The sequence below is a fragment of the Eschscholzia californica genome, unplaced genomic scaffold (genome assembly GCF_041429995.1).
Source record: "Eschscholzia californica isolate CP2 unplaced genomic scaffold, dmEscCali1.0.p SCAF_1, whole genome shotgun sequence".
NCBI classification, from domain to species: Eukaryota; Viridiplantae; Streptophyta; class Magnoliopsida; order Ranunculales; family Papaveraceae; genus Eschscholzia; species Eschscholzia californica.
The window spans coordinates 40,343,400-40,365,079 of record NW_028238198.1 but is presented as its reverse complement, the minus strand read 5'-3'; the positions used below and the strand labels follow the sequence as shown (position 1 = coordinate 40,365,079).

At 39.9% G+C, this 21,680-nt stretch overlaps 1 protein-coding gene and 1 long non-coding RNA gene across 4 annotated transcripts; both read left to right on the top strand.

Moving 5' to 3' along the window:
- Positions 1-1,167: 1,167 nt before the first annotated feature.
- Positions 1,168-14,038, top strand: LOC147566810 (uncharacterized). Its single transcript, XR_015230573.1, has 4 exons — positions 1,168-1,330; positions 1,418-1,485; positions 2,516-2,582; positions 13,756-14,038. It is a non-coding gene; the product is annotated as an uncharacterized LOC147566810 (long non-coding RNA).
- A 1,902-nt stretch (positions 14,039-15,940) lies between these two features.
- LOC147566809 (uncharacterized) lies at positions 15,941-20,160 on the top strand. 3 transcript variants are annotated; one of them, XM_086653362.1, is made up of 5 exons: positions 15,941-16,103; positions 18,232-18,363; positions 19,064-19,139; positions 19,400-19,526; positions 19,761-20,160. In XM_086653362.1, the coding sequence occupies exons 2-5, from the start codon at positions 18,250-18,252 to the stop codon at positions 19,960-19,962; spliced, it is 519 nt and encodes a 172-aa protein (XP_086509488.1). In that variant the 5' UTR covers positions 15,941-16,103; positions 18,232-18,249; the 3' UTR covers positions 19,963-20,160. The 3 variants fall into 3 exon arrangements, with proteins under 3 accessions (XP_086509488.1, XP_086509489.1, XP_086509490.1); XM_086653363.1 differs by lacking the exon at positions 15,941-16,103 and adding an exon at positions 16,516-17,062; XM_086653364.1 differs by lacking the exon at positions 15,941-16,103 and adding an exon at positions 16,516-17,219 and having other exon boundaries at positions 17,270-18,363.
- Positions 20,161-21,680: the final 1,520 nt, after the last annotated feature.

Genomic DNA, 21,680 nt, shown 5'->3' with positions numbered 1-21,680 from the left:
GGGTGAAAATTGATGTGATCTTGGGAAGATAAGGGAAGAAATTGGGGAGACGAGATTATCATTGTCCTTTGGGCTAATTGAACCAAAACGAGAAGATCGACAGGTGAGTCTCCCTACAAAATGGATTATGGCATGGAGTCGGTTTTGCTCGTGGAATATACAGATCTAACCCACGTGTCAAATACTTCAACAACGAAATGATTACGGAATTGGCCATAAAACACTCGGACGTCATAGAAGAGGTCAAAAACTAGGAAGAGCTAAGAAATTTTGCCTACCAAGACATGGTGGCCAGACTGTACAAGAACAACATGAATGAGAGGACGTTCGAGATAAGAGACATTGTATGGAGAAAATCCAGGTTTTTACAGATGCCCTCAACAACCAAACTGTTCCCCAAGAAGGACCGTAAAAGACAATAGAGATCGTGTTCCGAGAACGTACATTTTGGAAGATGCAAGTGGATACGCCTTGCCCCGACCTAGAAACACAGAGCATCTAAAGAAATCGTCAACCCACGGAAGTCCTACAAGGTACACATGAAATTTTCCTTATGAAGTGGAAGGAATATTTTCAATGAATAAATTGCCTGATGTATTTTGAGATGGCAAAATTAAGCCTTGCTACTACAAGGCACTAATTACTTTGTTCTGCTACGCACAAAGTAAGCCTTGCTTGGCAAGCCATAGATTAAGCCCTTCTCCATCAGGCACAGAGTAAGTCATGCTTCGGTAGGCCACCGGTTAATTGGTTCCCCCAAGCACATAGTAAGCCCTGCTTTGGAAGGCCACCAATCAAGCCTTACTCCGCCAAACACAGAGTAGTAACCTTACTTTGGCAAACCATCGATTAAGGCTTGCTCCCCTGCAGGCACAGAGTAAGCTCTGCTTCAACAAACCATCGATAAAGTCCCGCTTTATTAGGCACTAATATAAACTCTGCTAGCTTAGCATATATGTGTTTTCAGCAATCCAAACATCCCACGAAAGAGCCCTGCTTGTAACATCCCAAGTTTCTAAGGTTAGTTGAGGGACTATTTGACAATTGGATCAAGTCAAAAGAGGGGCCAAATCAGCAAAGAGGACAATTTAGCGGTTATTTTGCAATCCAGCCAAATTCAGGGACTAAACTCTAATTTCGTGAAACTTCTTAAAAGAAAGAAAGATCAGAATTTGTTTCTCTCTCTGCTCGACTTTTCAGCAAGGTTAGGGTTTGGAGGAAGAAAAGAAATTCGATCAAGAGAGGAGTTGGGAAGATTGTGAAGGGGATTTACTTGTTTTGTCAATTCCAACTTCAAGAAGTGATCAAGCTAGGTTTTGCCGAGAAATTGGTAAGAATTTTGGTTCTCTCTCTAGATATCCATGGTGATTTTAGTTTGAATTAGTTTTAATGGAGTTGTTCATACTTGCATATGTAGGGACTAATCAATTAAGGAGGAGAACTAAACAAAATAAGGGTAATCTTTCTAGCATCAAAGAATTCAAGGTGAGATTGACAATTCTTTGAGATAAATTCAACTCTAGGGTTTATGTGTATGAAATTTGGGATATTTTCATAATTAATGTAATTCTAAGGTTGGGATTGCTAGAAGTTAAATGGATTGTGGAATTTAAGAATGTTAGAGAAGTTGATTAGGTTAAATTATCAATCGAATGGCGAACCGAGAGACTGAAATTTAGTCCACTGTTATCGACAATATGGGCCTGTTATATTATCCAATTGGACTTACCCGTAACACGAGAGTTATAGATTAGGTTGTTAGCTTTTCGAAAAATGGTACAAGTCGTTCTGATAATGGACGAAGGAGTTATGGCTGTTTTACCAAGCAACGCGCAGTTTACCAAACATGAAAACTGCTTACTGTTTTTAGTGGTTATCTAATCATAGATGTTTCAAATGTTATTTGAGTCTTCTCCATTATTGTAGCTTGTCTCGATACGATTCCATAAAGGTATAGTACGAATAATTCGGAGTTCGGATGAGAGAGATATGAGCGTTTTAACATGCAGCGTACGATCAGTGAAACTGATGCACTGCTGCGTATGTTTTGTATTTTTCAGAGAGGTTCTAATTTGAATTAGGATAAACCACCTTATAATAAAACATTATAAAGGATATAAGCTTTCCAGCGACTTAAGAATGGATTGAAACCGATCAACGATAAGAGAGTTGTGATTGTTATAGTGCGTAATGCGCTGTTAGGGATATCTATGGTGTTGTTGTGTATGTGTGGTAACTTTCGAGGATGTCTCTCTCTCGGGGTTTTGGGGTACATATTTAATAACCAAATGCTAAGGATAGGAGTACCTTTAAAATGGTGTATGATTGACCCTAAATGGACATGGCTATGAAGTTAGAAGATCGATCGAGATTTGGTTATACTTGAAGTCTTCCAGAGTTCGCGAATTTACTTTTATGTTTGTTTCTTTACGTTATTGCTTTGTTGTGCGAAGGTTCTTAGTGTAAGAACCTAATGTTTTTATTCGGTGTTTTTGGTTATTCTTCCTTATCCCAGAGTATGCGAATGAGGAGGAATAAGGTCGTCTGGTAGGCGGGAGGTATTTGGTGATGCAAGGACTGAGGTAGGGGTTCTGAATCCTTTATCCAACATGAATTTATAGATAATGAATATGCTAGATTCTATAGTTATATATGCGCCATTATAACTAGAGTTCAGGTAGCATGAAACTCGATTTATGTGATGAACTGAAATATGCTTGAAATGTTTTGATGCGATATGAGAAATGTTTTTGAACTGATTTTACGATGATTGTGAACTACTGGGGATTTTCTTGCATGTACCCGACTGCAGATTATGTCAACCTACGGGCACGTAGCCATTGAGGGTAGGAGGACATGTGGACACGGTTGTGACCCGTGTGAGACCGGTGAGGTGGGCGACACTAGTCATGAGACCTGTGGGAGTAGAGTGCTTCACTTGCTGGCCATTGGTGCTCGTGCCTCCAGCTCGAGGCTCAGGGTCGTACACCCTGACCGCTCGCCTGGGAGGTGACATTGATTGGGATCCCTCTGCTTTGTGGCGATATGACTCTTGGTTGTTCCACTTCCGTGTTTGATAAGATAATGAATCGAATGAGAATATTGGTTTTGATATACGAATGAAACTGATTTGAATCGAATATGAGAATGTGATTTTGATATACGAATGAAACTGATTTTGAAAGATCGCATTAGATGCATGACAGGGTACCAAAGAGAATGAGGTTCAGGTCCTTCCATGGTAATTGGGGGACGACTCTCTCATTCGAACTCGGTGATCAAAAATGCATTTAGATACTTAAGGTATATATGTATCATGAGGTAAACTCTTCAATGATTTCGGAGTCCCTTAGTGGGAGAGAGGCTTACCGGCTAGGGGTAAGTCTCTTTTTCGAGGAGACGTAGTGCATTAGCTAGTGCCTAAATGGGCTGGTACTATCTAACGTGTAGGGTTTTGTGTATCCTATACACTAACTAGTGTTCTAAGCGGAATCTCAAACATCATATGTTTAACACTAGATTGCCCAGGATCGTTATGCATAAACTAATCAATGAACTAGAAGAGGGATAAATACCTTAACGCGTTTTTCCCTCGAACCATTCCAATCGCATGCAAAGATCGAGAGCTCCAATTGTAGCTCCTCTACTTGAGACACCGAGTGAATAGACTTGATCTCCTTTCCTTTCAGACTGCTAGGACTTACTAGAAGGTTGAGAAGAACTCTTCTTCTTGACTAGATTGATAGAATGAAAGCTTTTTCTCTATATTCCTCTCTCTCCAATAGTTGTATATTCAGAGAGAGAGAGCTGTATATTTTTCCACCAGAGAAAAATCCACACCTTTTCTGTTCTCAACTGACCCAATATATAGACAAACCCTAATTAGAATCTCATTCAGATTAGGTTTTCTATTTTCGGGTCACAGAAAAGATAATTACCAAATTACCCTTTTGGGGTATTTTGACAATCCCTTAAGTGTGGCCGGCCAGGGCAGCCCACCATGGGCCTTATATGGCCGGCCCACTTACTCTGGTCGGCCATCTCATGGCCGGCCCAATGAGCCTTCCTTCTATCTTGTCCCGAATCTCCATTCGGACCCTTTCGGCCTTTCCAGTTGAATCCCATCCAACTTTAGCCAGTTCCCGTCTAGTCAATTCTCTCCGATCAAGCTACCACTCTTATGTGTAACCCGTTGTAGGATCCGGTCTATGTTAGCCGCGAATCAACTCCTTGATCCGACGATCGTAGTTGGCTTCTAGCAAAGCATTACGACCCCTAATTGGATCGGACTGGATGATCTTTACGTGTGGTCATCGTTATCCTAACTGACAAATTGATCGCATTGCCACCTTGGTCGAAGGACACTCCTTCGGAAGGACATCTCCTTCAGACTGAACGGATAAATCCTTCAGTCTCCCACTTGTACTTAGAACAAGTGCAATGCTCGATTCTCATGTCGCTTAGTATCCCATCTGATATGTCACACCGTTCAGACTAGGGCTGTTCATCGGTTGGATAACCGAAATTTTGAAGCCATCCAAAGGCCGAACCGAAAGTAGCGGTTTTTGAAAATTGCTGACCGAGCCAATCCGCTTGTGGTTCGGTTCGGTTTGGTTATCCAACCGAACACTATATGAGCGGTTTGGTTCGGTTGGATAACCGAACCACCTGTTGTAATTTTAGTATCCCTAATTTTCATTAACCTGCTGCAATTTTTCACTTAATTTTCAATTTCAGACATAAACCTGCTCAATTTCTAATGTCGACATAAACCTGCTGCGATTTTAATACACCTAATTTTCATTTTCCGACATAAACCTGGTGCAATAATTTCGACATAAACCTGTTGCAATTAAATACTTACAAGTCCAAAACGTAAAAGAATTCAACACTAAATCACAATCATCGAGTCACATAGATTCTCAACATTAAGTGAGTTAAAGAAAATGATAAACATAGGTTCAAAACGTAGATTGCTAAACCCTCCAAATCCTTTCCTTCTTCTGTTCCTCGTACTAAGAACGTTATCTCCATTCCACATGTATTAAGCTGCAAATTAAAGCGCAAATTTATAAGATATGGTAAAATTTCATAACCCAATAAGAAACAGAATCTCGAGTCCGATAGACCAGTCAAGACTCCCTAAGGTTGCATAATTGTGTTAACATATGTTCCCTTTTTCATAATCTATCAAACAAGAAAAGAAATTGAGAATCAAAAGCTTAAACTTAAAGAGCAACATCTCCTTCGAAAATAAGCAAAAGAAATTGAGAAAGAAAGTAGTATAAACTACTTAATAACTAGACTATCTATAAACCCCAAAAGAGGAAACAAAAGAGAAGATCAACAACAACAACAACAACAACAACTATTTCAACTTCCATACACCTTAGTACTATCATGACAACCATTACTAAAAAGATGAGCAACTGAAGTAACTGAACATCTCCTTCTAACATTAACTACTACTCTAGGTTTAGTACTACTAATTTTATTCTTCTCGTGTGAAGATGAATCAACTGAAGAAGAGGAAGAACAAACAGGTACTGGTATATAAGTAGGAGGTGATGAGAAATTAGTTCTAGGTTTTGACCAGCAGCAGTTATTCATGAATATTAGGCATAACACAACACCTCCATTAGCAATAGTAACAGTAGTACAGTACCAAGTAATTTACTTAATTCCTTCAACCTAAACCACAAACTCAAACTAAGATACAGAAAATGTTCATTTATAATAACATGATTCACAAAATTAAAACAGTTAGCAAACAAAACTACGTATTAGAAGATGATAAAGAAACCCATACTTAATACAACAATAGAAATATAATCTTCAATGGCATAAAACTCTGTTGGTGTTATATACTATGGTAGGGGAATCCAAATATTTTCAAGGATTTGGATCTGTTTTTGCGAACCCATTAACTTGTTGGGAATTGAAAGAAAGAACATTTGTAATTTCTTATATACATTTATGGAAACAGAAGAAGTAATAAACAAAACCCTAGATATAGACACTCTAAGAAAAACCCTAAAAGATCAAACAAAAACCCTATAAATTGAAGAACTAAAGTAATTGTCTTACCCGATTAAGACGTCATTAATGCTAGCAACAAGCAAATAAAACGAACCCCTAGATATTGGAAGAGGATCTGGAAGAGGATCTTGAGTTCGGTGGTGGATTTCAAGAGATGCCGAGATAGTAGTCTGTTCGAGTGTTGGGAAATTTGGGAGGAGGGTTAGGGTTTGTTTCTTTTTTGGTTGGTTACGGGTCGGTTCGGTTAACTCGGTTATCTAGTCCATACACCGATCCGAAGCACTCGGTTATGGGACTTAAATAGCCGAGCCAATCCATAATGCTTTTGGATCGGTGTCCGAACCGGCCAAAACCGTTTGGATCGGTTTGGATTGGTCGGTTCGGATACCAAATGTTCGCCCCTAGTTGAGACTTTCTTGATCCGGAGAACAACTGTCAATTCAAATGATTAACTCTTAATCCATTTGAGTGCGGCCACACATTTTCCAGTTGCTTCTCCTCAAGTGGCCTGGAGATACTTATTCCTAACTTAATAGGAGGACATCATCCAGTCTTGTACTTCCACTTAACTTCATGTCTATCCTGTCTCCCTCAGTATGCCGCCTTTATAACCTCCTTTTACGGCGCGGCGTTTGACGGTACCAAAGTTCGACATTCCTTACATAAGATGAGTGAAGCACTCATGTTTACGGAATCTCTCCAATCTTGCCTATGAGAGTTTGTGACGCTTTTTCAACTCCTTGAAAAACTCTCATCTTTGGGTTATCCAGTGTAGATTCCCCAATCTACACCCATGTAATTGACTTAAATACCATATTCCTATAGCCCATGGAACTGCGCTATCAGTCAATTCCCATGTCAGTCTTCTTGAGTCATTGTTGTCCATGCAATGACCTGGACTAGGGACTCAATAATGAATCTATTCCATGTTCACTTAGTAGGGTTCCATTTACCAGATCACGTATCTGATAAACCTACCTGGAATTCCTCATTATTTTGGACTGTCATTAAACACTAAACCATTATTTAATGACAGAAATAACTTATTTATTTCTTTTTATTGAATGTAGCTAATTGATTATATGAAAACCCTTTCCATTAATCCAATTACAACTTAAAGTCATTCATCGATGCGCTTTATACCTATGCCCCTTCTATGACTCTCATACTTGGGCTGAGGCAGTGGTTTAGTTAGCGGATCGGCAACGTTGTCATCCGTATCGACTTTGCAAATGACCACATCTTTTCGCTCAGTGATTTTCCTAATCACGTGGTACTTCCTTAGGATATGTTTGGATCTCTGGTGTGCCCTTGGTTCCTTAGCCTGGGCGATAGCTCCATTGTTATCACAATACAGAGTAACCCCATTCTCTATGCTAGGAACTACACCAAGTTCGGAGATAAACTTCTTTATCCAAACTCCTTCCTTGGCTGCTTCCGAAGCGGCAAGGTATTCTGCTTCTGTGGTAGAGTCTGCTACAGTAGTCTGCTTTGAGCTTTTCCAGCTTACTGCTCCTCCGTTTAGACAAAAGACATAACCCGACTGCGATCGGAAATCATCTCTGTCCGTTTGGAAGCTCGCATCCACATGGCCTTCCACGATTAGTTCGTCTTTCCCGCCATAAACCAAGAAGTGATCATTTGTCCTTCTCAAGTACTTCAGGATATTTTTGGCTGCGGTCCAGTGTTTCTCACCTGGATTAGATTGGTAACGACTACACATGCTCAGAGCATATGAGACGTCTGGGCGAGTGCAGACCATGGCGTACATGATAGATCCTATTGCCGAAGCATAAGGCACCTTCTTCATGTGTGCTAGCTCATCAGGATCTCGGGGACACTGAGTCTTGCTAAGCGTCGTACCATGTGTCATGGGTAGGAATCCTCTCTTAGAGTCTTCCATCTTGAACCTCCCAAGAACCTTATCGATATAAGTCTCTTGACTAAGTCCAATCATCCTCCTTGATCTATCTCTATAGATCTTGATGCCCAATATATATTCTGCATCTCCTAGGTCTTTCATTGAAAAACACTTCCTAAGCCACTCTTTCACGGAGTCAAGCATATGAATGTTATTTCCAACGATCAGTATGTCATCTACATACAGGACCAAGAAAACTATGTTGCTCCCACTAACCTTCTTGTATACACAAGATTTCTCTTCATTCGTCAGAAAACCAAACTCTTTGATTTTCTCGTCGAATCGAAGATTCCAGCTCCGACTTGCTTGCTTCAACCCGTAGATGGACCTTTGAAGCTTGCAAACCTTTCCAGCATTCTCGGAATCCTCAAAACCCTCAGGCTGTGTCATGTACACATCCTCTTCCAGTTTGCCATTTAGGAAGGCGGTTTTGACATCCATTTGCTAAATCTCATAATCGTAATGAGCTGCAATTGCTAGAATTATCCTAATGGACTTAAGCATCGCGACAGGGGAAAAGGTTTCTTCGTAGTCTATACCCTGGCCTTGTCTGTAACCTTTTGCCACGAGTCTAGCTTTGAAAACGCTCACGTATCCATCCTTGTCTGTTTTCATCTTGAAAATCCATTTGCATCCGATGGGTTCTACTCCATCGGGCAAATCAACCAAGTTCCAAACTTGATTCTCAGACATGGATTCCATTTCGGATTTCATGGCTCCCAGCCATTTTTCGGAGTCTGGGCTCGTCATAGCTTCTTTGTAGGTGCTGGGTTCATTATCCTCTACCAACAACAACTCTTGTCGTTGAGATAACTCAATCAGCCTTGCAAACCTACGCGGGGCGTGAGCAACAGGTGAGACACTCTCAACTCCTTGAGGGTTCTCCTGCGAATCACATTCGCTCTGCGCGGGAGGATCTCCGAGATCTACCATCTCTTCCCCTCTTTCCTTTTCTATTGGCTCATAATAGTTAGGAATCGCGACTTCTGACATCGGTACAACGGTGTCAGTTTGTTGCTCAGATCGAACCTCTTCGATCTCTATATTTCTCCCACTTGTCTTCTTGGAAAGGAACTCCTTTTCAAGGAAGACACCATCACGAGCAACAAACACTTTGTTCTCTGATGGGTTGTAGAAGTAATACCCCTTTGTCTCTTTCAGATATCCGACAAAGAGACAATTGTCTGATCTTGGTGCTAGTTTATCTCCTTGTAAACGCTTTACATAAACATCGCAACCCCAGACTTTGAGAAAAGACAACTTTGGAACCTTTCCAGTCCATATCTCATATGGCGTCTTTTCTACAGCTTTTGACGGAGCTCGGTTAAGTGTGAAAGCAGCCGTTTCTAGAGCATACCCCCAGAAAGTGTTAGGAAGATCGGCTAAGTTCATCATCGATCGAACCATGTCTATCAATGTTCGATTTCTCCTTTCGCACACACCGTTCATCTGAGGTGTTCCTGGAGGAGTGAGTTGTGAAACTATTCCGCAACTCCGAAGATGATCCTCAAACTCTTGACTCAAATACTCACCACCTCGATCCGATCGAATGGCTTCTATTTTCTTGCCAAGTTGATTCTCTACTTCATTCTGGAATTGTTTGAACACTTCAAACGATTCCGACTTATGCCTTATAAGATATACGTAACCATATCTAGTGAAGTCATCTGTGAACGTTATGAAGTAGCCATAGTTACCTCTCGCAAGTGTACTCATAGGTCCGCATACATCTGTATGTATCAGTCCTAATGGTTCACTCACCCGATCTCCTTTCCCCTTGAAGGACGATCTTGTCATCTTGCCCACTAAGCATGGCTCACATGTATCGTACGATTCCAAATCACACGATCCTAGAAGTCCATCTGAATGAAGCTTCTGCATGCGTTTCATGTTAATGTGACCCAAACGACAATGTCAGAGATAGCTTTGGTTAGAATCAAGAGTACGAAGCCGTTTCGTGTCTATGTTCAGGATTTCGTCTTCTATGTTCACAACATAAAGACCATTACGCAGTTTAGCACTGGTATAGAACATCTCACCTTTGTATAAAGAACAACTCTTGTCCTTTATTATAGCGTGATATCCCTCTTTGTCTAACACCGACGCAGAGATGATGTTCCTTGATATAGTGGGTACATAATAGCAATTATGTAGCACTAATACCAATCCAGTCTCTAAACTGAGCTCAAAGGTTCCTACAGCCACAGCAGCAACCCTTGCCTTATTTGCGACTCGTAGAACCATCTCGCTCTTTGTCAGATACCTGACCTCCTTGAGCTCATCTAATTCTGAAATTATATGTGCTCCACATCCGGTATCATATACCCATGAGGGAGAGTTAGCCATATCTGCGAAATTGACCTCTATAACATAGGCACCGACTTCCACTTCCCTTTCTGGTAGCTCTATTACGCTTTCTTTCTTTGAAGCATCGAGAACTCTTCTCTGATCTTCCTCCAAATCTAGAAAGTCGTATAGATCTCTATCTAAACGTGAACTAATACTATTTGCCATCTCTACTCTACAGAAACAAAATAAGGATTTTGCTAAGTACTACATTCAATGTTTATGCAAAAACACTTTTTGCCATATTATTCAATGAAAACCGTCCCCCTATGAATAATGCGATTCCAAGATCCCATTCCTGTGAAGCTAAGCGTACTTTGGCACTGCCCTTAACTTCACCCTCCTGGGTGAGTAACTCCTTACTGATCATATCTCATATGACTCTTGGTTGATGAATAACAGTTATGTGTTCAATTCAACCTTTTGCCTCGAAATCCAAAACCCTTTTGCTGACTCGTTGAGAATATCCATTTAGACATGTAGACCTCTTCATAGGTCTACCCGTATTATCCCGAGGTAAAAGATGGCACCCTGCTTTGGCATGACCCACCATCGATGAACAAGGGCGCAACAGGTGTCTTAATCTGGGTAGGCATTACTCAAAATTCTTTTTGGGGACTCTTACGTTTTTGTTTGCATGCATTACTGTGAACTCTAACATAATCATACACCACATAAAACGTAAATAAGTAAATGCGCGCGAGAAAATAAATCAAACAGACATGATCCTAGTATGGCCCCTAACCTAAGATCTAATCTTCTTAGGTTCTTTGCTTGTTTAGCCTCCGTTCGCCTGGATCTCCATCCTCGAACATCCATTGAATTCTCCCACTCGAACCACGATCTCATCCTTTGGCTCTTCAATGGACTCTTTTGTACCCTTAACTCTAATTACAAGACTCAACGATTCACAGATCGTATAAAACTTAAAATTAAATTAATTACATCGGGCACCCATCCGTGCTTAAAAACAAGATAGAACAATTTTATGGCCATACTAGAACCCGCATTCACATCCATACATACATCATAATATGACACTCATAAAACACCCAAGTATGTATGAGATTCGCTTCCTTAGGTCGAATCTAGGTTTGCTATGTTCTAGATAGCTATTCGGGAGATACTACCGACATCTCTATGTCTAACGTGCCTTAAGTCTAATTATCTCATAATTCTGACTAATGGCTCGTTTTGGTTTTATCCTAAAAGATTTTGAAATCGTTTTGGAAAAACTCCGATTCAGGCTTTGGTTTGCCCGGGTCGCTTTCGGAAAAAATATGGTCAAAGTCGGAAGAAGAAAATAGAAACCTCCCACTTAAGTCAAGGCCCAAAAGACCCGAGTCTAACTCCAAAGACTTAAGTCAAACTTGGTCAAGGAACCCTTTGACTAGACCCAGTCAAGTCACGGCCAAGGTCCGAGCCAAGGTCGGACCCGGATTGGCACGTTCCAGACCGTGCCAAGTCCCTCGGGTGGATGCGTCCTGGCCCTAGGCCAGACGCTTCCCAGCCCCACAGACTCGTCCTAGACGCTCTGTCCAAGCATATGCCTCTCGGACTCCCAGTCCGAGACAGCTACTGGTTTCACCAGACGCGTCCCAGACGCGTTCTGGAAGGGACAGTCCCGGTCGCGTCCGGATTCTCAATCCGAGACGCGTCCGGACTTCTCTGTGGTCGCGTCCTGAAGACGCTGCCTCAAGTGCCAGACGCGGATCTTCCGGGATCCCTGTCCGAGACGCTCTCGGACGCGTCTTCCTGTCCGAGAAATACTCGGACGCGTCCTTATCCTAGACGCTCTCGGATTCCCAGTCCGGGAAGGACTGGGACGCGTCCTGAGCGTCCGCGACTGGCCAGACGCGTCCTGGTCAGTCCGGCTCCTGGACAGCACCATCTTCTCTTCCAATTTTCAAAATCTTCCAACTTCTTGCTGCTGTTTTTGATGAATCTTCATCCAAAAACCAGCAATTTGAAAACTCTTTTCAAAAAACCATCCACTTTAAAATTTTCTTTTGAAAACTCTTTTCAAAAACTCAAAATTTTAAAGTTCTCCCATTGAAACTCTTTCAATTTTCTATCCGATTAAGTCTAAATCCAATTTAAACTAATCAATTTCATGTCTAAATCCCTATTCATCTAATCAATCAAGCTCGAATCTAATTCGACTAGTCAGAGATAGTTTCATGCAACCGGCTCGTGATGCCACTGTAGGGTTTTGTGTATCCTATACACTAACTAGTGTTCTAAGCGGAATCTCAAACATCATATGTTTAACACTAGATTGCCCAGGATCGTTATGCATAAACTAATCAATGAACTAGAAGAGGGATAAATACCTTAACGCGTTTTTCCCTCGAACCATTCCAATCGCATGCAAAGATCGAGAGCTCCAATTGTAGCTCCTCTACTTGAGACACCGAGTGAATAGACTTGATCTCCCTTCCTTTCAGACTGCTAGGACTTACTAGAAGGTTGAGAAGAACTCTTCTTCTTGACTAGATTGATAGAACGGGAGCTTTTTCTCTATATTCCTCTCTCTCCAATAGCTGTATATTCAGAGAGAGAGAGAGCTGTATATTTTTCCACCAGAAAAAAATCCACACCTTTTATGTTCTCAACTGACCCAATATATAGACAAACCCTAATTAGAATCTCATTCAGATTAGGTTTTCTATTTTCGGGTCACAGAAAAGATAATTACCAAAATACCCTTTTGGGGTATTTTGACAATCCCTTAAGTGTGGCCGGCCAGGGCAGCCCACCATGGGCCTTATATGGCCGGCCCACCATAGGCCTTATATGGCCGGCCCACTTACTCTGGTCGGCCATCTCATGGCCGGCCCAATGAGCCTTCCTTCTATCTTGTCCCGAATCTCCATTCGGACCCTTTCGGCCTTTCCAGTTGAATCACATCCAACTTTAGCCAGTTCCCGTCTAGTCAATTCTCTCCGATCAAGCTACCACTCTTATGTGTAACCCGTTGTAGGATCCGGTTTATGTTAGCCGCGAATCAACTCCTTGATCCGACAATCGTAGTTGGCTTCTAGCAAAGCATTACGACCCCTAATTGGACCGGACTGGATGATCTTTACGTGTGGTCATCGTTATCCTAACTGACAAATTGATCGCATTGCCACCTTGGTCGAAGGACACTCCTTCGGAAGGACATCTCCTTCAGACCGAACGGATAAATCCTTCATAACGCACTCTAGGCTCTCCTGAGGAACTCTCCTCTTATTGGGAGCCCACCATGGGTGGGCAGCTAATCATTGTTATTGCTTGCTAGATTAAGGAAAATGGTTTTGTAAATAGTATATATGGTAACTGGTTTGATAACTCGTTTTGTCATGATGTTTACAACTTACTAAATGAACTTTTGAAAACGTGATGGGTTTTGGAATGGTCTTCTACCAGAATAACTCGTGTCGATGAGTATTCTGACCCCCTACCAGTTGTTAGTGTGCAGGTGCTTTGTCGTAGCCTCGAGGCGAAGTTGTATTCCAGCCGGTGATCGTGTCTGACGAGGCTAGTGGCGTTGCGTCGGTTTCTTTGGTTTTTGCTTATATGGTTTTTCGTTATTTCCAAGTTATGTATTTATTGTAGAAATCAAACTCTAAAATGTATATATATAACACTTAGAGTCGTTTATAGGTTGTATCGATGGGTAAGAGGCTTTTATATTTTGTTATGTGGTTCGGGTTTCGACCTGAAACTGAGTTGAGTTTGTTTAGCTTCCGCTTTAGTTTATAGTTTATTCTTGTATATGCGAATGTATGGTTTGCATGACAGGTTTACAGGTGCGACCGGTTCGATTTACAGAGGAGACTCTGTCGGATTTTTGTCTCGTCTGTGAATTGTCGGGGCGTGGTCGTGTCTATTTTGGGACACGGGGCGTCACACTGCTAGTCTCGTGAGGGAACAGTCAGACCAAAACCAGAACACGAAAAAACCTTACTAGTATGATGATGAAACAATCAGGGCATAACCATACCATGAAAAAACTTTGCTTGTCTGATGATGGAACAATCAGGTCATAACCAAACCACAAAAAAAAACCTGCTAGTTTGGTGGTGGAACAACCAAGCAAAAAACTAGGCCACGAAAAAGACATGTTAGGCTTACGATGGTTGGCCGGACAATAATTGGGCCACGAAAAATCCCTCCTAGTCTGATGAAGGAACAATCAGACCATAACCAGACATAGACAAAGCGCTAGATCTGTCGAACACCAAAAGCCTTGTGAAAGCAGTTCCGCGACCGGTTCGATTTACAGAGGAGACTCTGTCGGATTTTTGTCTCGTCTGTGAATTGTCGGGGCGTGGTCGTGTCTATTTTGGGACACGAGGCGTCACACTGCTAGTCTCGTGAGGGAACAGTCAGACCAAAACCAGAACACGAAAAAACCTTACTAGTATGATGATGAAACAATCAGGGCATAACCATACCATGAAAAAACTTTGCTTGTCTGATGATGGAACAATCAGGTCATAACCAAACCACAAAAAAAAAAACCTGCTAGTTTGGTGGTGGAACAACCAAGCAAAAAACTAGGCCACGAAAAAGACATGTTAGGCTTACGATGGTTGGCCGGACAATAATTGGGCCACGAAAAATCCCTCCTAGTCTGACGAAGGAACAATCAGACCATAACCAGACATAGACAAAGCGCTAGATCTGTCGAACACCAAAAGCCTTGTGAAAGCAGTTTCGCGACCCAATGATTCTATGAATAGTGACGAATCTCGAAAGCACTGCTTCGCATGCATCTTGTCCTTTTTGTCTTGTTTACAAATTTGTAAGCAGATCTCCGTGAAAAGGAGTGTTGGACTAAGATTTCCTAAATCAACATGCTAACTCTAAATTATGCTTACTAACTCGTAACACCTTTTGTTTAAGAATCGGATTGTGTTGATCAGTCAAAAGGTAGAGCCAAACAACGTCAATGAGGGGCATACTAGAATACTTAGTTCAGAAGGTCGAAGTCATTTCGTTCTCGAGAGATCAGGACATGAACTTCAACTTTAGAAATTTAAGGGCTAGAGCGGATCTTTGGTTTAAGCAAAGTTCCCAAAGATTTAAGATCAGTTCTCTAGAAACTCAAGGAAAAGTGGTGCTCTATTGTAGAAGAAAGTACCGAGTACAAAGAAGAGATGAGAAAAGAAAGACCACGATGGAAAACCCTCATGCAAGAACGTAAGCAGGAGAAAAGCCATTAACCAGCCTTGTAAGATCAGATGGCTTGATCAAAACATCATTGAGTCGCCCAACTACCTAGTTTCCACAATTGGCGACTGTGGGCGCTCAGTTTCTAGCCCAGGGAAGCCGGAAACCCATAAGAAAGCGATGAAGGTGCCTATATATAAAAAAATGAAAAGTTAGTCTAAATCCAGTCGACCAAACTTGTTGGAATTAGTTTTTCTCTCTTCCCTTAGCTCTTCAGAGAAATTACTGAAACCCCCGGGTTTTTAAATGTTGTTTACTTAAATTCCCACATTTATTCAATAATTACTAAAACCCCCACCTTTTGTTAGATTTAATGGAAACATCCAGTTAGTGCATGTCAAATTACACAACTGCCGATGTGCTAATTCTCCACGATTTTTGTTTTACAAAAAATGGGGCGCCTTAAATTGAAATGCGCGGTGCTTATATCACCAACCCTCTTCTCCCTACCCGGTCGACGAAACCAGCAAGTCCCCTTACCTGAAACCCTAAATCAAGAACGAGGGAAATAGGGAAGGCTCGATGAAGGGATAATGAAGGCATCTCTCTCTCTCTAAAGGTGAATTAGCACAACCAGGTACTCTCTCTCTCTTGTACTCCATTCCAACTACCCTTAACTCGAACTAGGGTTCCTTTCTGTTAAGAACAGCTAGGGTAATTACTGTCTTGCCTCTCTCTCTCTCCAATTACCCTTAACTCGAACTAGGGTTCTTGATTTTTAGCTTGATTACTGTCTAAAATCCCCATATCTGTAATGGGGTAATTACAGTCTAAAATTTCTTGATTTGTTTGAAAGGTTATAGCATATCAGTAAATTTAGCTTGATTTGTTTGAAAGGTTATACCATATCAGTACATTTCTGTCTAAAATTTAGCTTGATTTTTCTGAAATTTGCTTTATTTGTCTGAAATTTCTTGATTTGTACTCCGTTGATGATAAAATTATAGCATATCAGTAAATTTAGCATTGAATTATACTCCATTTGATAGAATTTCAGACAAAGGTTATTGAGCTTTCATACGGCTTCGAGACGACGTTATGAGCTCGATACACATTTGATGAACTTGAAGAAGCCATTAAATAAATGCCAAGTTATAGTTGTTGATGGTAGGGGTGAAGTTTTTAGGGTGGTTTCATGGGTTTAAATAGAAAAAATAAGGCTAAAAAAGGAGCAAAAAACGGTCAAAAATGGCCATAATTTGGTGTCAGTCTTGTCCCTTCATTTCGAAAACCTGGTGTAAAACGTAAATCTGTTAGTAAAGGTGGTGTAAAATGTAATCCGTTAGTAAAGGTTGTGTAAAACGTAAGAGGGGCAAGAAAGCAATATTTAAAATAGTTTCGTTAAATCTTAACCAAAGGTGGGGTCAAGGAGTTTAGTAATTATTAAATAAAAGTGGGGATTTAGGTAAACAACATTTATAAACCCGGGGGTTTCAGTAATTCTCCCTAGCACTAATCGATCAAAACAGTAGAGAGAGAGAGGACAACACTTCAATAATCTTCTTCTTCCATTTGATGCCTTAATCGAACTTCAAGGTAAATACCTTTTTTTGTTTTCATCATCTTCTAGAGTTCTACTTCTTATATTCACTTGTCTTACTTTCGTTTTCCTTTTCCCCTGTGGTTGGTCTCGGCCGAGACAGCCGAGAATCTCGGGTCTCGTCTCGGTGGCCCTCTCCCGAGACGAGACTTGGCCGAGACCCCGAGTTAGGGTTTGGCCGAGACAACCCGAGACCGAGACAGTTATTTCTAAATATTTAGAACTTTTTTTTTTTGAAAAACTCTTAGACCTAATTGTGTACTATTATTTATTATCTTCTTAAATCTTAACTACTTATTGTATTCCCAATAGATCTAATATAAATAGCAATAATACTATATAGAATTTTTAGGTTTTATGCCTTATAGAAACTTTGAAAATTCTTTCGACACTTTCAAAATTTTAGTAGATTAGGATTTATTTATACAATTATTAGGTTAGAATAAGTAGTAAAAACTAGAATTAAGAACTAATAAAGAAGTAAAGAACACAAGAATCTAATTTTAGTAGATTAGGATTTATTTTATGCCTAAGTAGTGCCTTAGTAGTAGGCCATTAGCTAATAGCTGCACTTGCTGTCTCGCCCAAGAATCTCAGTCCGTCTCGGTCTCGTCTCGGTCTCGGCCATCGGCCGGACCGAGACCAACTACATAGCTTTTCCCCTATGTTTTTTCTTCAAATCAGTTTCAGCAACCTATACCTGTTTTGTCTTCTTTCTTCCTTTTTTAGGGCCATATTCGACTAAACAGTGAACACCTCACTGTTCAGTCGAACAACAATCAACCCTAGATAAGACATTATGAATTGTGTTTGAATTGATTTAGCTTCCACTTACTTTTTTTATTGTTTATGAATTGGTCTGTTTGAAGCTTTTCGCCTCCCCTCACGCTCAATACAACATAGAGTCTGAATTAACCAACGAAAATCCTTTGGAATCATGAATCTAGTGTTCATGAATCGAAATGAATCATGAATCTTATTTCATGATTCATTCATCCAAACACACCATATAGAAGAGTTCTTCTAGGTTGAAAACCATACTTGGACATTTTTAGTAGACCAAATTTTGTTTCTCTTTTACCAACCATTGAAGATAAAAGGATAATGCTTGGAGAGTTTGTATTCATTTTTTAAAATTTTGACAAGCTTGGTTTGTATTTTCTAGAGTTTAAGAAATCAAGCAATGAGAGCAGGAAGAAAGAATCTGAAGAGAGCAGTTGAGGAAGAAGCATTGACCTTACAAGAATGCGAAAGTATAATGCAAGTTGTTTCCCACCGTGGGTCGAATCTCATTGAGGTTGTTGTCTCTTCTAGCCCAATTCTTTGTTTTTCGTTGCTTAATTTCCTCCCAGTTTAGTCTTTGATCTCGTATAGCTTACTCTCAGGTTACGGAAAATGTGGAAGTCGATAACTTCATGCCATATTTTCTCAAAATTGTGTAACTCTTACTTGTTTTCTTGTTTGTGGTTTCTAAATTCATTTATGCTTTTGCATTCTTTAATTTTGTCAGTCACATTACGAGTTTGCTTCCTCTCTCTCTTTTTCATAGTTCAGTTTCATATAGTAACACTGTTCAGTGGATACTGTAGGACACATCAAGCTTTTGAGAATCTGTTAATTTGTGTGGATGAAAACTGAAATGTTCTTGTAGTCTTTCTGCAATAAAAAGAATATAAGATGTCGGTTTCCTCGTAATCTTATATGTATATATTGTAATAGAACCATATACACCTTTTGACTAGATTCTAATGCACTTCTAGTTGTTGGTTAGGTGTACTAGGCTCTAATAGGTCAACGTCTAGTACTTTCTCATCTCATTACATCTGAAACAATGGAAGACACGATGAACAATTGGTTCTTTCTTAGACGGCGAATATACTGTTTTTAGTACCAACATTCTTAAACCCATCACCGGTATGGTTATTTTTGTAATCGTCTGCTTAAACTAACGTTCTATTGATGCGCCTTTTGTTCTTGTCTCACAATCACATATTAAGGTACTAAATGCAGCGGGTGAGAAATCGTTGGCACTGCTTCCAGCTAAATTTCAAAAAAGCATGTGGACAAGACGAGGTTGGTGTTTTTTATTATACTATGTGGTTTGGTGTGGGCATAAACAAGGGCTTTCGGATCATGAGGAAGGCTCCCAGATGCCTTCACCTCTTAACCCGTCCATGTTTTTGTCATAAATATTCGTTATACATACTTATATCCATATTGTAATAAAAGTTATCGAATATCTTTATTGAGACAGTGTCTCAAACTGTTTTACTTGATGTCTTTTATGTCAGATTTCCATAACGAGTATGAAGTTTTTCTGTTTCGTTGTGTAGGAAGCTTTGTCGTAGTTGATGAAAGAGGACGGGATGGTGCACTTGAATCTGGCAGGAAGGTCACCTGTATTGTTACACAAGTTCTTTTCTTTAAACAAGTTCGTCTCCTACAGAAATCTCCTGAATGGTTTGTTCTTTATCTTCTTTCACTAGTTTAGTATGAATGATATTACTTCATGTAGAAGATCACATGTCGGCTTATATTCCCCTTTAGCTGTTAGAAAGCAACTCTTAACTTCCGAAATAAACTCATGAAAGATGTTAAGATCCATAAATGTCATGTCAGATTTTCCTCGTGTTCTTTAAGATAGTTCGACAAGAATCAGCTACTTATTTTGTCTGTCTTAAACATTCATTGCAGGCCTGAAATATTCAGAAAAGCAACCCCAAATGATGTTTCAAATGGCCAGCCACTAACATCAACCTCTCAGACTGCAGAGGAATCGATGAATTCAAGTGATGATGAAGATGATGGGCTTCCCCCTCTAGAAGCTAATACCAATAGACGTAGACCAGTGAAGATGAAATCAGATACAGAGTCAGAGTCAGATTCAGATTCCTGAACATGACAGTAAGGTCTATAAGTGTTACTGTTATAACTTCATATATCTATTGATAGTTACATTTTTTTTTCAATTAAGTTTGACCTTCAGTAAGAATATAATCTGTCGGTTAACTTGTTTTCCAAGTCATCTGAATCAAACAATGTAAAACAAACTTGTCAAACTGACAAGTAATGAATATGGATTAGTGTTGAAAAAGATTGCAAGTGATATCGAAAAAGACTACTATATTAGAGAAAGAGAGAAAGATGTCAAAATGAAAGGCAAAACCATTAAAACTCGAATGCAGTTGACATTAACTTTGGCTTCTTAGAGTCATGATTTTCAAACTTGAAGTTTCTCATTCACTTTCAACTTCAAGCTTGAAGTTTTCTGTAAGCTTCAATTCTGTTTCTTTGTAATTTAATTGAATTACAAGGTTACGCAGGCCCTACCGCCTACATCTACACGTGTGACGTGATAAACAAGTTTATATTTGGAGACACGATGACAGGTCTAAGTTATCTTATACTAGATATGTATGACACGATATAAGCTATTTTATAATCTAGTTCGATATGTAGAATCTTGGGGTCACTTTTTAATCCCAAAATCTATATTTAGATCAATGAAAACAATGACCACAACAAAAGTGAAGACCAAGGAAGTCTAGTGTCAATGTAGTTCCCACTTACAAAACGTGTGGGTACAGTATTCAATACAATATGTGAATTAGGTGAGCAGAGTCACAGTCATAATGGACATTTAGACCCTTAAATGCAATATAAAAGACTCTTGAAAGATCATTCTAAAAGTAAAAGATCTTCAACTTCTCTACCTTAAGTCCACATTTTGTTTTCTTTTTCGGAAATGAACTACGACAGTCATTACATAACATAGATACATTGTCAAGATGTGATAAACACGATAATCGCTTAAATAAATCCACTTTATTTAGTGTAAAATTACAAATCTTCAAAGTAGATTGATATCAAGACTCAGACACAAGACAGTATTAAGCAGTGGCTTAAGAGCGGTCGGAAACTACCCAAGGCCCATAGGTATAATAGGCGCCCCTTCATTTTACACTTTAGCCTTCTCGTCCTAAGAATTGGGGTTTAATTCACGTTAGGTTTGAACAATATGGATTAAGTTCAGTTTAACGGTCACCGGGAAGTGCTCCCAGTAAAAAAAAAAAGACGTTTTTTTTTTGTTGGGGGTGTGGATAGATGGTTGACTCAAGAAGGTGAGATGGAAGTACGGTAGGACGTACCTATTTCTATTGGTTGGTGGTGAATTAGCTGGAAGTGAGCATGTCTTGTCCCCAAAATTAGGACCAAGTTTAATATATTGGGTTGACCAATAAGTACTGGACAAATCTATGAGTTAGTAGGACTAGAATCCCTTTTATCAATTAAAGAGGACCCATAAATAACTAAGAAAGAGACATTGTCAATTTGTCATGGAAGTAAAAGAGATGATATGGGTAACATTTGACTAAGGTTTGTACACATAGAATTCTATGTAGCAATTTTCTTTTTCTTTTCTTTTTTTTTTGGAAATTGACTGCCATCAACGATAGTCATTTCATTTGGCATTGAAATCTTGTATCTAAAGTCTAAACAAGCTTGGATTTGATCGTACTTTTTCTTTTTTGAATTAGATTCGATCATATTTGATAAGTTAGACTGAGTCATGTGTATGTTAGAAAATCTTTTACCTTTTCGGAAGGCTTCTTA